The following is an 18,147-nucleotide window of genomic DNA, read 5'->3' on the forward strand; positions in this document are numbered from 1 at the left end:
ATCTCTTGCTTTCAATACTATCAAGTCAATGCGTGCAAAAGAACATCAAAACAAACAAGTGGAGGGTATGCAGTTTTATCCTTCACACGTACGAACTAAAAAATAAATAAATAAAATATTATGTTGATAAGCGCTCCTTATGCCGAGGAGGTGCAGGCGCCTTGGAAGATGGAAGTTTCCGTTTGGAATGAAGTTGAGAGAGAGACGCAACCAAACAAATACCAAAGTACAAAGTCTCGCCTGCCTGCTTGCCAACGGTCACAACCTGCTGACTTGCCGGCCAACAACGGTCGGCAAAGAAGCAGAATAAAGTTGACCACCGCGGTACAGTGAAGGCATTTGTGGGCTTGAAGTTTTCAGACTTTACAAAGTAAAGCATATGATTCTGTATTTGGAGACATAACCCTGTATTTTTTATACCCCCATTTGTGATCATTCAATAAAGGCATGGTGAAAATGCAAGGAGCATCAGGGATTTTGAGAAAATGGAGAAAATGGTCCATGGGCTATCAGGTACTGTCCCTACCGGTGCCCACATCTTTCAAGAGAAATAAAAGAAGCCCAGTTACTGTTGTGGTGGGAAAAGAAAAGAAAACCTTCAAGGTTGAGTCTCAGATTTTGGAGTACTATCAGTTTCAACCTCTGCTGGAGAAGGCCAGTGTTGGGGACAGAGAGTGCTGTATTTTCTTGACCTGTGATGCAATCCTCTTTGAGCACATGTTGTGGCTGGTTGATACCCATGACCCATCTCTTCGTTCTCTCAATGTGGAGCTGCTCTTGGAGTTTTATGCCCAGGAATCAGATCATCCTAATACTGCATCCTCGTTGCTCTGGGATTGAGCCATTTTTCTTTAGAAGATGAAATGGGTCCATTGAATCCTCATCAAAATGTATGTATTCTTGTCAAGCTCACAGACCTCAACTTCAATTAGGTGGGTCTCCTTGCTACTCTGTTTCTTTGCATTTCCCCTCAAATTGGAAAATAGTTTAAGCTCTGGCTTATGATTTTATACCCAAATTCATTGTGGGTTGCAATTATAGATTAGTGGTAGAAAAAGTATGAGGCTACTTGGATGCAAAGGTAGGAAGAGATAGCCTATGCTTTGAGTTGGGTTTTTCCCATCACAGGGATGGAAGAGATTGTGTCTTCAATGGAGGAATATATTCTTTGTAATGTAAATACTGCTGTGGTCAATAAACAAACAAATACCTCATCCAAAAGAACTACATTATCTATAATCTCCTCGATTTTCAATTGTTTTATAATACTATTGATGCCTGTTTGTTTCTTCAGAAAATGAAATGGGTTTATTGAATCCTCATCAAAATGTATGTTTTCTTATCAAGCTCATAGACCTAAGCTTCAATTAGGTGGGTCTCCTTGCTGCTCTGTTTCTTTGCATTTCCCCTCAAATTGGAAGATAGTTAAGCTTTGGCATATGATTTTATACCCAAATTCATTGTAGGTTGCAATTATAGATTAGTGTTAGAAAAAGTGTAGATTATCCTTTTATACCCAAATTTTATTGTAGGCTGCAATTGGCTGCGATTAGAGATTAGCCAATGCTTTTAAGGAGATAGATTTGAGTTGGGTTTATCCTATCACAGGGATGGAAGAGATTTGATGGAGCTTACTCTGTCTTCAATGGAGGAATATATTCTTTGTAATGTAAATTAGTTTAAACTTCAGCATTTGATTTGGCATTTGATTTGGCATTTGATTTTATACCCAAACTTATTGAAGGCTGCAATTATAGATTAGTGTTAGAAAAAGTATGAGGCTACTTGGATGTAAGGGATAACCCATGGTTTTAAGGAGAAAGATTTGAGTTGGGTTTTTCTCATCACAGGATGATGGAAGAGAATTTGTGAACCTCACTGTCTCAATAGAGGAATATATTCTTTGTAATGTAAATACGGCTGTGGTCAATAAACAAACAAAGACTTCTTTCAAAAGAAATATATTATTTGCAATCTCCTCGATCTTCAATTTTTTTCAAATACTATTGATGTCAAATTTTAGATTTTAGATTCTTTATGTTTTTTCATTGAAATTGTTGGCTGGGTTGCTTGTCTGTGTTTTTTAAACTTTCTCTTTTATATTTAAATATTGATTGTTAAAAACCATGAATTTTAAATAAATTCTAGAGCTTCAAATTTAGGGGCTTTGCTGAGAATTTGTTCCAATTTGCTTGTACAAGATTTAATTTATAATTTCTTTTTCATGGGACCTCTCCTCCACAAAAATAGTTTATGTAACAGTCATAAGACCACCCTCTTTTTGTTCAGTACTAGGGGAAGTTCCGTTCGCTAGGCACATTTGATCCCTCAAAAGAACTTTATATTTTAGTCAATTAAACTATGATAAAAAAACCAAAGAAAAACTTTCAGTCACAACTTGATGTATATTTGTCCATTAATGATGTATATTTGTCCATTAAAAAAAGTAAACAACTACTGGTACAAGTCAAGTTATAAATGTCAAGTGACACAAAATGACCACTTTTTTACATTTAAAAAAAACACACAAATATTTACAATTACCACCCTTTGCAAGTGGCTCAACAACTCTTTGCAAGTGGCTCAAAATTTCAAACATATTATATTTACAAATACACATGCACACTTATTTATTTATAAATAAAATCTAAAATAGTTTATAATTTGCACACTTATTTATTTATAAATAAAATCTAAAATAGTTTATAATTTGCTACCACCCTTTGCAAGTGGCTCAAAACTTCAAATATATTATATTTACACATACACATGCACACTTATTTATTTATAAATAAAATTTAAAATCTAAAATCTAAAATAGTTTATAATTTGCTAGTACTGAATAAATAAATACACGTGAACTTAAATCTAAAATCTTAAAAAACAGGAGCTCCAATTTGCTTGTACAAGATTTTATATATAATTTTTTTCTCATGAGACCTCTTCTCACAAAAATAGTTTCTATAACAGTCATAAGACCTTCTCCTTACCCAGTACGAGTAGTTCTTATAACTAACTTAGGGCACTGCTTATATCTATTGTTTTGACTTTTGGGTAGTAAACGCATGTTGTGGAATCCATTATTCCATTATGCACACAAGGGTCAAAAGTGGTCATTTCAAAGTGTCACCTGATACATAACCTTTGTTACGTCAATACCCATTCACTTTCTAACCCAAACAAAATTGTAATTTATCCAATTACAAATTAAAAAGGCACTTAGGGGAAGAGTGCCAATTATCGTTCATGTTTCAGTTAATGTTCACTCAGACACACTTGACACCCCAATTTATTTATTTATTTATAGCCAATTAAACTATGATAAAAGAACCAAAGAAAATTTACATTTACACAAATACATGTTCACAACTGGATGTGTATTTGTCCATTAAAAGTAAACAACTACTAGTACAAATCAAGTAATAATACATGTCAAATTACACAAAATTACAACCTTTTAAATTTTAAGAAAACACAATTGTTTACAATTACCACCCTATGCAAGTGGCTCAAAACTTCAAATATATTATATTTACAAATACACATGCACACTTAAAGGTGTCTAATGTGTTACAATATCAAACCCATGTCAACTTTATAGGCTATTAGTTGCACATTATCCCACACTTCCTTGACATCTTTATGCATTGACTCCAAACACTATTGGTACTTGCACAGGTAGTGGATGGTGTAAGGCTCCCAAATAAACATAAAAAATAATATTAAATTAAATACAAAACTGAAATCATTCAAGCCACCAAAGAAATCATATATAAATGGGAGTTGCAATATGAAATGACCGATTCTTTCCCACACATTTTCGAAATTCAAAATCAAAACCACAAATAAATGTATTGATTTTTCACATTTGAATTATTTTATAAGAGGGAATTGGAAAAGGGGACATTTGCATCTGCATATTCCTGATTGAAGGGCACTTATTCAGATTGGTAGACCTTTGCTTCAATGTCTTCTCATACGAATAAAATTCATGTTTTAATAAATTAACTATTTTCTCAATCTTTAAAATATGTAGAGGCATTTAAATTAGACACTGTATAATATTTAATTCAATTGGTAAAAATAGAAGGTTTCAAATTTAGAGATAGCAATATTATCTATTTTTAAATCATATCAAAGTTATATCTTTCTTTGCTACATTTTATCATTCCCATTATGCTTTCAAAAAAATACCACACACACACACACACAAACACACACACACACACACACAAACACACACACACACACACACACACACGTATATGCATATATCTGTGTGTGTGTGTGTGTATGCACACGTGCGCGCACACGCACACACACACATGTATATACATATACATATACATATGTATGTATGTATGTATGTATGTATGTATGTATGTATGTATATGTATATACATGTATGTGTCTGTATATGTATATGTAGACATATGTATATGTATATGTATATGTATATGTATGCATATGTATATGCATATGTATACATATACATTGTGTGTATGTGTGTGTGATCCTAATTGAAGGGCACTTATTTAGGTTGGTACATCTTTGCTTCAATGTCATCTCATACTAATAAAATTCATGTTTTCATAAATTAAGTATTTTCTCGGTCTTTAAAATATGTAGAGGCATTTAAATTAGACGTATAATATTTGAGTCAGTTGGTAAAAATGGAAGGGTTCATATTTAGAGATAACAACATTATCTATTTTTGAATCATATCAAAGTTATATCTTTCTTTGATGCATTTTATCATTCATGTTATGCTTTCAAAATAAATATATGGTACACACACGCGCGTGTGCATGCATGCATACATACATACATATGTGTTTGTGTTCAATGTCATCTCATATATATAAATAATCAAGGAAACATGGTTCCAGAGTCTATGCAACTTTATGAAAAAAGATAGGTCATTTCATATTTCTATATTTTGCTTCCACAAAATTATAATTAACTAGATAGACTGGACAAATTTTGTATCAATTATGAAAATTTGTTCAAGCAGTTTTTCTGTGATATTGATGATAATGGTGATGTTATTTTCAATGTAATTTAGGTCAAGTTAATCTAACTTGTTAAAGTAGCATTGTCATTATACATGTAGACAACAAAATTTCCAAGATGTAGTCCCTAGATTATCAAGGGGTATATCAAACCCTTGATGCCAACTTCACATGAAATTGTCATTCAATAAGTAAAGCTTTTTGAAAGGGTTGTTGGATTGTTAAAAGAAAGCATAGTAATTGCTTCTAATACCACTGGTTTATGTTTGAAAAGCTTTTATTTTAGATACAAAGACCAATGAAAGCCCCTTGAAATGAGAGTTTATGGACAAATGTTATGGGATGATGGTTAGAAATGATCATGATGAAGCAACACAACTAAAGAGGGAAAATTGAGAACTCTGAGTGAATGAAATGAATTTGGGGTTTTTTCTTTACGAACTGGTTAATAGATTCAAACCAACACATGCAAGTAATTTTCATAAAAAACAATAGTCAAACCATGACATTGGCAATCCAAACCACTCATATTAGAGAATAAGCTTAATTTTGAAAGTAAACTTAGGAAAATGTATTCATTATATCTAGGAATGTCCATCTTGCACAAGTTCAATCAAGGAGCAAAAATTATATATCATCTTCCAAAAACTAGGTTTGCAAGACTAATGACATTCTCCAAGTTTGCTTAACATGTTTCATTTAAGTGCTAAGTTTTCATGACCATCCAAGGTCTGAATTTGAGCAAGAGATCCCAAACATGGCCCAAAGTTCACATGGTTTTTTCCTCAAAACCCAATCTATATTAAACTTTCGACAATTGTATATCTCAATAGGTTTCAAGAATAACACACACACACACACACACACACACACACACACACACACACACACACACACACACACACACACACACACACACACACACACACACACACACACACACACACACACACACACACACACACACACACACACACACACACACACACACACACACACACACACACACACACACACACACACACACACACACACAAACACACACACATTATATCTAATAATTTTTAGTTATATATACATATACATATGTATATGTATATGTATATGTGTAACCTGGGTTATAGAATATGTGTTCATGGCATACTAAATAATCCCCCTATTTTCAAAAAATATTGGCCTAAACTCTTTTTTTGTCACCCCCTCTGAATACACAACCTGAATTAAAACCCCCCTATTTTCACCAAATATTGTTTTTTTTCATAGCCTAAATTAAAAAACCCCCTATTTTCACCAGATAGGCAATATACTATTAGAGAATTTTGGGATATTAAACCCTCCAATATGAATGCATGTGATATAATATTGCCTAACTAGTGAAGCCCCATGTGGTATGTGTATACATATGTAAATATGTATCTGCCATTTACTTTTTATAGTCAATGTGAACTTATGTACATGCTCCGATACATGGCTTAAATTATTATAAATTTGGATTTCACATGCCTTTTATGTTGCTTCTAATTTGTAACCATATTTATGCCTTAATTACAAGTAATGTTGGTTATAATGTGGTTGTAGGTTAACTGAAAATCATGGTGTCGAGTAAAAAGGGAAAGGGAAACAGATCAAGTGGGAGGCGCATAATTAGAGTCACTCGTGGAGTGCATTTCACTCATTCACAATCTATTGAGGAGGTCACAACAATCCTTAACCAAGAAGATGTTGTTCCTGAATGTGCAAAAGAAACAACCAATCATCCACAACCAAAAGTTCAAATATTTGTCAACACTGTTGGATCAGAAAATGTGCAGGCACCTATCCCCATCAGATAATGGTCCATCAGTGACATGCAAAGTGCAGTTGCCAATATCAAAGACAACAACATGTCAATCAAGTCTGCAACAATCAAGTGGGGAATCCCTCCAAGCAGTTTGAGGTCATGGCTACTAGGAGTTACCACCACAAAGAGGAAGGTACCACAAACCATCTTATTTGAGGAGGAAGAAGCTAAAGTTGTTTAATGGTGTAAGGACATGGTTGATATTGGGCACGGACTTCCAGTCAATCAACTACAATCAACTGTTTCCTAAATAGCTACCTCTAAGAATAATTTTTTCTTGAATGGGATGTCGGGGAGGTCATGGTAGACTAGTTTTTGAAAGAGGTACCCTGATTTGACAATCATAATAGTAGGAGTGGACATCGATAGAGCAATTATGTCGTGACCTCCCATCATGTCATCATTCTATGACAATACAGCTTGCACCATTATGGATCAAGTAGAATTTGGAACTACAATGAGACCAGTGTGCAGGCTGGTAGGAACTGGGACATGAGAGTAATTGCTAAATTGGGTTCGAGATGTGTACCACACTTAATCTCAAAAGGTAGAGAGTGGATCATAGTGTTGTCTTGTGTAAGTGTGGCTGGGCATAATGTCCTTGGGATTTTTTTTGTTTAAATCAAAGAGACACATGAGAAATTGCATTGCCAATTGTGAACCAGGGGCATGCATGGTAGGCCAAAAACATACATGGATGACAAAGGAATTGTTTGTTAACTAGTTGGAACATTTGCTACCTTGATCCCTGGTGGATTTTCACCCACAAATTGGGTTCTTCTTATCTTTGATGGTCGCAAGGCGTATGAGAATAGACTTGCTCACACTGCCAACACATACTAGTCACAAACTATAGTCGTTGGATGTTAGTGTTTTCTCTCCTTTCAAAAATTATTTCAAACAACAAAGAACAATATGGATGGCAAACAACCCCCAAATTGAAATTGGAAGGGAATAATTGGCAACTCTTCCAAGTAAAGCATTTAGCCAAGCCTTAACTCCATGAAACGTCATAAATGACTTCCGTAGAACTAGAATTTGGCCACTAAACCGATCTATGCTTGACAGAGATATGAGGCCAAGTGAGGCCTTCATAGTTGAAGAGGAAGTATGAACTGTTGGAGGAGGCACTGATGTTGTTACAATGGAAGATGATCCTTAATACATGGCAGTTAAGACTTGCTTGTGTATTTATGGTTATAATGAGGATCAAATTGATACTTTTGTTAAAAATTATAGTCTAAGTTTGCCATCAAAAGTGGAAAGTTTGAGTATGCCAACACAAGTTGAAGGTATTAGCTTACCATCATAAGTGGAAGGTCTCAGTTTGCCAACATAAGTAGAAGGTATCAACTTGCAATCACAAGTGGAAGGTCTGAGTTTTCCAATACAAGCAGAAGGTATCAGCTTGCCAACACAAGTTGAAGGTTTGAGTTTTTCAACACAAGTAGAAGGTTAAAGTGTTCCTAAGGCCTAAGGAGGAGTCACCCTTTCCATGCCTTCTCCACCAAATGATCCAGTAGAGATCATTCATTATTTTAGAAATGAAGAAAATTGGGACTAGTAGGGTGCTTCTCATTGTGAAGATGACAATGAATTAGATGACCAAGACGTCGACTTGATGCCATGCACGAGTAGCAAGATGGGTTGCAAACAATGATAACAACCAATAGGTTTTTAAGACTTCCAATGCAAAGGGTGCAACAAACATTGCGTGGAAGTCGTACTAGAGTTCTTCATTTGAGTAGGCAGTCTCAGATATTAACATTTGATGCCTACATTGACATGATTAATGAACAAGAGACACAAAAGAAGAGAAATAAAGAGTTGCAACTATGTAAAAAGGACCAGATGAGGGAAAGGAAGGTGGAACGTGAAGCAAGAAAAGTGCAAGAAGATGTGGAGCGGTTGATTAGAAAATGAGAGAAAGTGATCAAATAGGCCAAATCTAAGGTTAATCAAGAATGAAAGATAGCTGAAAAGAGAGCAAAACAAGCTGAGAAAAATAAACATAAGAGTACAACTAAGAATCCTCTACCCCCCCAACACCCAATTTTGGTTGATATGTTGAGCATCTTATCCCCAACCTTTGCAACTATCAGTAATATGCAAGTTGGGACTACTCCCAATTGCTCAAACCTATTGCAATTGAATTCAAATGCAAACCAAGCATTACTTTATCATGGAGCAAGTTGCCTACAAATCTCTTCGAACCAATTAACAATGCCTACAAGTGGACCAAATAGTGTTGCCTCATGATATGTGACACCACTCACTTTTCCTAGCCATATGCAAAATTGATAAAGTTTGTAATGAATTTGGTTTTTTGATCCATGTAGTTGCACGTTTTGAGGATTTGCTTTGCAAAGTAGATCATATATTTCTAGTTCATACATGTGATTTTGTGCGATCTATGGTTGTAGTTCGAGTTAAGATATAACTCTGATATGATTATAGAATGTCGTATTGTTGCTATTGTTATATTTGGAACTTCACATTTATAATAGGTGAAATGAAAATGAATATAGGGTTTCAATAAAAAAATTATATTCATGTTGTATGTTGTAGTTATGTTTTGTCTGTTGTATCACTTGATTCAACTATCTTTCAGTCATAAGTAATATGTCATATCACTCAAAGCCTCTATGTTTCAGTCATATGTAATTTATGGTTATCGTTTTGTAAGTTTGTTGCTTGCAACAACAAAGAATTAAGAAATGTACATTACAAATTATAGAAATTGGAATTAATAGCTTTGATTTCATTTTATAACAATTACACATACATACATATGTATGTATGTACCCACACACACATACATACATACATGTGTGTGTGTGTGTGTGTACATGTATATATACATATATACATATAATAATAATAATAATAATAGATATCACAATAGACAACAAACATATAATAATAGAAAACAAAACATGATGTTTACAAGGTCATTGCCAAAGTAAAGTCATGAAGACTTTACGTATGATTACAATGTGATGTCTTCTATCAAACACCCATGACTCTTCACATCCTTGCCAAAACAATTTGATACACTTGAGAATCTAACTGATTACATACAATAATAAAAACATAGACATGTGCATAAAATCCATAATGCAATAGTAGTAAAAGGACGAAGTATTCTATTATATAAAATGTAAATGCAATTAGAGAAAAATCTCCCAATAGGTTTAGTGTGTCAACAAACATAGTTTCATTCATATGTCAACCATCCATGTACTCGGTTCATGTCCCAACACTCTCTAATTCCTACAAAAAAATTGTAATAACAATCAAGGAAATCAAACTCCGAACACACAACAAGAGGCACCTAAAAACAGGTATCCCACCTACAAACCCAATTGCACGTGCACACCCTTAGGACAACCTCTTGAAAAGATATTATGACAACTCATATCTTTCAATCTCGTCACATTGCGTAAAACATCACACTATGAACCACATATTAAACCTTCATGGTGGAGAGATAATGAGTATTGTGAATTTCATAAAGGAAAAGGACACAAAACAAATAACTTCCATTGGTTAAAAGATATTGTTCAAGACCTTGTTGATTGAGGTGACATAGAAGTGGATGGTCATAATGCAAAAACTTCCAATACCGATCATACCATGTTCAAAAATCCACTCCCATCATATGAGAAAGGAGATCCTTCCCATCAAGGTAAAAACCAAGATAACAAAATGAACTATACACATGCATCGTATACCTATACTGTCAACAACCTTTATGATGCCAACGAACAAGTTGCAACCATTACAATCAAAGGTAAAGATCTTGCATGCAACATTGTTACTCGTCGTAGCAAGATTAGTGTACAAGGAGCACCATCTAGAGCAGCATATGTGCCCAAACATTATAACCTTGTGGACCAATTGAATAAGATGCCGACACTCATCTCCATACTAGAGCTTTTGTGCCTATCACCCTCACATAAAACCATCTTGGACCAATCTCTCCAAGAAGTGTCAATTCCATCCAACCTCGATACAAATCAATTTCAAGCCATGGTTGGAAGTCTCAAATCATCACCATGTCTCACTTTTGCAGAGAATGACCACGCGTCCTTTCAACAACCACATAACGCCACTCTCCACATTGAGGGATTCATACATAAACATAGAATCAAGCGAGCCTTGATTGACAATGGGGTTGGAGATGCAGGAGCATCCCCGGTTCACATCAATCTTGCATCAATCAAAAACATTTTCTATCTTGTTTTTTTTTTTGTTTGCAGATTCAATTTTCCTTTATGTGTGTCCCGGGTTTTGGTTCACCAGATCCTGTGGAGTTCGATTCTACTTGAAGACTTGATCATATTTCTTGCTTTCAAACCGCATCTCATTTGGATCACTTTCCGACAAGATATCACTATCGATTTCCTTGATAGTTTCTTGTTACCAGTTGCTCCTTTGTTACTGGTTGCGTGAGACCTATTCTGGTGATCTACCAGAACCCATTTTGAAGCTTGTGGAGCCTTGGATGTTGATCTCGATGTTTCTTGGCGTGTGGCTGACCTTCTACATTTCATCCTTTGGATTTTCCGAAGGAATCTCTTGGCAGAGGCCAACCTTGTTCATTTTGCACGTTAGGTCTTGTTCTTCAGGTTTTTATCCTTTTTGGGCCGACCAGATCCTTTGGATCTATATATATATATATATATATTTGTAATCATTCTTTAGAATGTAATCAATTTGAGAATCAAGGAGTATCAAATAGATAGATTGTGCCTAGAAGATAGATCTTTCGATTCAATGTACCAGTGTGACCTATTCTACCAGGCCTATGTGTCGATATGTTGTAACTCGGTTTTTACCAGTTGGATGTAATCAAATTTCATGCAACAAAACTATTTGTTCTGCATTGCCTCCATCATATCTGTGTGTTTCCATTGTGTTTAATCTTGCTAACCGGTTTGGACTGATCTCCTTGAGGTCCCTCCTCACCAGTGACTGCGTCAAGTGGTATCAAAGTGAAGTTTTTTTCTAAAGGTTACGTGTCCTAAATTTTGTTGTAGGGTGGCGAATTGCAGATCTGTCCTGCAATTGCAGAGGACTAGCGTGAATCAATGATGCGAAGAGGAACTAGGAATGGTGGAGTGCATGGGAATGCAAACCCTACTGTGATGGAGATATTGCGAGGAATAGCAGCCCGGTTGGAAGCCGTGGAGACAGCCCAGAGAAGAGGCCAACATATTGAGGATGTGAGCAAAGACAAAGGAGAAGAAGCCCTGGCAGAACAAGTGAACCTACCGGGAGTTCATCCAGATGAAGAAAGGTTTTTAAGGGTTTTGAGTAGGGCGAACACTAAACCTCATTTTACCCCACTGGAATATGATGGGAAGCTAGACTCAGATGAATTTATGGATTGGATTTTGAAGATGGAGAAGTATTTTGATTTTGAAAACACTACAGAAGAGAGGAAGGTGAAATATGCCTATACCCAATTGAAAGGTCATGCATCTCTTTGGTGGGAGCACTTGCAAGTTGATAGGCAAAGAAGAGGTAAAGAAAAGAGTAAGACATGGGATAGAATTTGCAGAATCCGAGACAAAGAATCTAGTGTGAAGGAGTACACCGAAGCATTTTTCAAGTTGAACATCATATCCAGACATGTTGATGATGAATTTGAATAGATTTCAATATATTTAAATGGATTGCGGATGTCTATACAAGATGAACTCAGTATGATCAAATTGGAGCGTGTTGAAGAGGCTTACCAGTATGCAATAAAGGTTGAAGATAAATTGAATAAAAGACATGAGCATAGACAGAGAGGTAGAGGTGGAAGGTTTACTGGAGGAAGATATACCAAAGGAATAGGAACCAGTATAGATCAGAACAAGGACAAGGAAGTGAGCAAATAAGGTAATTCATATCGGAAGGATGTTAGAACTTTCTACCGGAGGAGAGAACCGGATGGTTACCGGAATGAAAACTTTGGAAGACAAGACGACATTTAGAGGAACCTTCTTTAAATATGGAGGAGAAGGACACCGTGCATTTGAATGTAAGAAGACAGAGGCTATCAGAAGAGTAGCAGTGGTGGAAGAAAACCCCACCGGATCAGACAATAAACCAGAAGATGGAGAACTGTTGATGATGAGGAGAGCTTTGTGTCATACCGAAGGAGATGAAGAACCCTTGCAAAGGAAGAACATGTTCAAGACCACATGTAAGGTATCTAGTAAGTGTTGTAAAGTTGTTATTGATAGTGGTAGTTCAAATAATCTTGTTTCAGAAGAGATGGTGAATAAGTTGAAATTAGAGAGATTGAAACACCCTAAGCCTTATCAAATAGCATGGATATAGGATGAACATAAGTTGTTAGTAAGTGAACAGTGTTTAGTAAAATTGAAAATTGAGAATTATCATGATGAAATTTTGTGTGATATTATGCCTATGGATATTTGTCATCTTTTGTTGGGAATACCTTGGCAGTTTGATAGACAGGCAATACATGATGGGAGGAAGAATACATACACTATTGTGGCAAATGGGTTGAAGCAAACCTTGTTACCTTTGGAGGAACATTTGAAGAATGAAGTCTGTACGAATATCAGAATTTGTTTAGTAGATGGAAGGAAATTCATGGATGGACTGAGACATGAGAATGTGTGTTTTGCCTTAATTCCTAAGAAGACCGAGAGACCGAAACTAGAAGGAGAACACCCGACAGAGATAAGAGATTTGTTGACAAAATATGAGGACATCATTTCAGATAATGTACCTGATGGATTGCCACATGTTAGAAGTATTAGTCATTGCATGGACTTGGTTCCCGAAGCTAGTTTGCCTAACAAAGTTGCACCCCGGTTGACATCGGTAGAGAATGAAGAACTAAATAGACAAGTGTAAAAGCTATTGAAGAAAGGTTTGATCAGGGAAAGTCTGAGCCCTTGTGCAATACCAACATTATTAGCACCTAAAAAGAATGGAGAATGGAGGATGTGTACCGATTCAAGAGCAATAAACAAGTTCATAGTGGAATACCGATTTCCTTTGCCTAGGATGGATGACATAATGGACTGTTTGAGTGGAGCAAGATACTTTAAAAAGATAGATTTGAAGAGTGGATATCATCAGATCGGGATCAGAGAAGGTGATGAGTGGAAGACATCATTTAAGACAAATGAAGGACTATATGAATGGTTGGTGATGCCTTTTGGACTGACTAATGCACCGAGCATTTTCATGAGGCTAATGAATGAGGTATTGAATAAATTCTTGGGTAAGTTTGTTATTGTGTATTTGGATGACATTCTGATTTTCAGTAGAACAAAAGAGGATCATTTGTTGCAATTAAGACAAGTTTTGCAGAGGTTGAGAGAAGAGAAGTTGGCGATCAATATCAAGAAGTGCACTTTCATGAAGGATGAGTTAGTCTATTCGAGCTTTGTGATATCTAAGGATGGTTTGAAGATGGACCCTGAGAAAGTGAAAGCCATTGTTGAGTGGCCTACACCAGAAAGCATTGGATAGGTAAGATCATTTCATGGATTGGCTAGTTTTTACAAGAAGTTCATCAAAAATTTAAGTTCAGTTTGTAACCCTATGACTGAGACCATGAAGGGAGATCGGAAGGAATTCAAGTGGAGCATCAGAGCAAACAAAAGTTTTGAATTGTTGAAGCAGAAAGTGACTGAGCAACTTGTGTTGGCTTTACCGGATTTCAATAAGGTATTTCAAGTGGATTGTGATGCAAGTGGAACAACAATAGGAGCAGTTTTGAATCAAGAAGGGAGAGCAATAGCATATTTCAGTGAGAAATTGAATGATGTTTGGAAGAGATATCCAATATATGATAAGGAATTTTATGCCATAGTTCAAGCCTTGAAGAAATGGAGACATTACTTGTTGCCTAAGGAGTTTGTGTTGTATACAGATCAACAAGCTTTGCAGTATTTGAATAGTCAGAGTAAGTTGAATCAGAGACATATGAGATGGGTAGAGTTCTTGCAGAGTTACAACTTTGTGTTGAAGCATAGAAGTGGGAAATCTAACAAAGTTGTTGATGCATTGAGTAGGAGAAGGAATTTGCTGACATAGATGAGAGTGACAATACTAGGTTTTGAAGATTTGAAGACCTTGTATGATGAAGACCCAGATTTTGCAAAACCTTGGAAAGCATGTAGAGAACCGGTTATGGTTGATAGGAGCAAATGGTTGGATTATTTCATTAAGGATGGGATGTTATTCAAGGGAGTTTAGTTATGCATGCCTAAGAGTTCTATGAGAGAGAACCTAATCAAAGAGAAACATAGTGGAGGTTTAGTTGGACATTTTGGCATTGATAAAACAGTTGCATTGGTGAGTGAGCAGTACTTTTGGCCCCAGATTCATAAGGATGTTAAGAGATATGTGCAGAGTTGTAGAGTTTGTCAAGTTGCAAAAGGTAGTAGTCAGAATGTGGGATTGTATAAACCTTTTGACAGTACCGGTAAGACCTTGGGAGGATATAAGCATGGATTTTGTACTTGGATTGCCTAAGACACTGAGAGGGAATGATTCTATATTTGTGGCAGTGGATAGATTTTTGAATATGGCTCATTTAATACCTTGTAAGAAGACATCAGATGCATTGCATGTAGCAGACTTATTTTTCAAGGAAGTGGTGAGATTGCATGGATTACCTAAGAGCATAGTTTCAGCCAGAGACACTAAGTTTGTTGGCTATTTTTGGAGAACACTTTGGAAGAAGATGAAGACAGATTTGAAGTTCAGTTCTACTTTTCATCCATAGACTGATGAACAAACATAAGTAGTTAACCGGAGTTAGGGAAATTTGTTGAGATGTTTAGTGGGAGATAAAACCGGAAGTTGGGATTTGATCCTTGCACAAGAAGAGTTTGCCTATAACAATTTAATGAATAGAAGTACCAGAAAAACACCTTTTGAGATTATTACTGGAGTGCATCCTAGAGGAATAGTAGAATTGAGAGACATTAGCAGTGAAGACCGGAATAGTTTAGAAGCAAAAGAATTTGCAGATCACATGGCAGCATTGCATATTCAGGTTAGACAACATTTGGAAGACATGAATAGAAAATATAAGGAGAAGGCAGATGAGAAGAGGAGACATAAGGAATTTGAAGTTGGTGATGAAGTGATGGTATACTTGAGAAAAGAGAGATTCCTAGTTGGAACTTATAATAAGTTGCAGATGAAGAAGTTTGGACCTTGTAAGATTTTGAGGAAGTTCAGTTCTGGAAATGCATATGAAGTGGAGCTACTAGATAGTCTAAGTATTTCACCTATATTCAACATTGCAAATCTTCATGAGTGCCATGAACCAGAATTTAGTGAGGAGAGTGTTGTGAACCAGAATTCAGTGAGGAGAGTGTTGTAGACCTTGAGAAACAATTGCCCTAGAAGGAACTAGATCAAATTGAAGAGATTTTGGACAATAGGATTGGGCGTAGTACCCGGAATAGTTAGTACCAAGAATATCTTGTGAAGTGGAAGAGCATACCAGTTGAAGATTCATCTTGGATTTCTCAGGCAGAGGTAGACCGCCTTGGTTTCCCTCTAGCCGTAGATCGCCTTGGTTTCCCTCTGGCCCCAGAAAAGTGAGAGGCTCACTTTTCATTAATCTCGAATGTTTGATGTAGGAGCATCCCTGGTTTACAACAATCTTGCATCAACCAAAAAAAATTTCTTTCCTATTTTTGTTTTTTGTTTGCAGTTTCAGTTTTCCTTTCTGTGTGTCCCGATTTTTGGCTCACCGGATCCTATGGAGTCTCTTTCAAACTGCATCTCATTTGGATCACTTTGCGACAAGATATCACTACTAGTTTTCTTGACATTTTCTTGTTACCAGTTGTTCCTTTGTTACCGGTTACCCGAGACCTATTTTGGTGATCTACCGGAACCCATTCTGAAGCTTGCAGAGCCTTGGGATGTTTATCTCAATGTTTCTTGGCGTGTGGCCAACCTTCTACGTTTCATCCTTTGGATTTTTCAGAGGAATCTCTTGGTGGAGGCTGACCTTGTTCATTTTGCACGTTAGATCTTGTTCTTCAGGTTTTGATCCTTTTTGGGCCGACCGGATCCTTTGGATTGATATATATTTGTAATCATGCTTTAGAATGTAATCAATTTGAGAATAAAGGAGTATCTGATAGATAGATTGTGCCTAGAAGATAGATCTTTCGATTCAAGGTCCCGATGTGACCTATTCTGCCAGGCTCATGTGTCGGTATGTTATAACTCGGTTGTTACCGGTTGGATGTAATCAAATTTCATGCAACAAAACTATCTGTTCTGCATTGCCTCCATCATATCTGTGTGTTTTCGTTGTGTTTTCTCTTGCTGACTGGTTTGGACTGATCTCCTTGAGGTCCCTCCTCATCGGTGACTGCTTCAGTTGGCCTCAACATTTTCACATTACAGCTAATCACAACATTGGGATATGCAAAAGATGCAGTAGATGCCAAAAAGTGGATCACCACCAAGGCCTGTGATGATGCATAACACTCCTCTAAAGGGTGTGTAACTCTACCAATGCAAGTAGGACCTAAGGTAAAGAATGTGGTTTGCCAAGTCCTAGACCTCCCTCTTCCATACAATCTCCTCTTAGGTAGACCATGGATTCATGCCATGCGAGCAATACCATCCACTTACCATCAATGCATCAAGTTTCCACATAATGGAGTAGAGATTACCATCCTTAGTGATGCCAACCCATTTGCCTTTTGCAACAATATACAACATCAACTGGATATCACAGTGCCCAGTAATAGAGAAGCCACCGCATCATCATCCTATATCCACCCAACTTCTCTCACCAGTACACCAATCCCTAAACCCAAATAGGAAAAGTTGAAAATGAAAGTAAAAGATGAAGGCCCGGGAGAGTATAATATTAGTCCTCTTTTCTGTGTGTGGACCAACTACCCCTCTCACCTAGGACTCATGGAAAACCATAAATATCACTCAATACCCTTGTTGCAGTCCATGCACATACACTTGATGGTTTCATTCTCGATAGTTCACAAGAACAAGAAACTATTGATAATGACTTGGTAGGATGGATCTATATAGACCCTTTCGACAAAGGTAAACCACAAATCAAGATCCCTATAAATAAATATGGTAAAGGTTTTACCATGATGCAAAAGATGGGCTATGATGGCCACAATGCATTAGGATCCCACAAACAAGGTGTACAAGAGCCATTGCAACCGTTGTTACAACCACAAGATAAAACTGGACTCAGATTCAACCCTGGTTCAGAAGGCTCTTCTAAGCTCAAGATTCCCAATAAACAAA

The 18,147-nt window shown here is 36.4% G+C and overlaps 1 protein-coding gene across 1 annotated transcript; it reads left to right on the forward strand.

The window, feature by feature from the left end:
* Positions 1 to 447: 447 nt before the first annotated feature.
* LOC131040977 (auxin-responsive protein SAUR76) lies at positions 448 to 840 on the forward strand. Its single transcript, XM_057973947.1, has one exon. It carries the CDS (start codon positions 448 to 450, stop codon positions 838 to 840), a length of 393 nt encoding a protein of 130 aa, XP_057829930.1.
* Positions 841 to 18,147: the final 17,307 nt, after the last annotated feature.

Source organism: Cryptomeria japonica, chromosome 4, assembly GCF_030272615.1.
Source record: "Cryptomeria japonica chromosome 4, Sugi_1.0, whole genome shotgun sequence".
In the NCBI taxonomy this organism is placed as follows: Eukaryota; Viridiplantae; Streptophyta; class Pinopsida; order Cupressales; family Cupressaceae; genus Cryptomeria; species Cryptomeria japonica.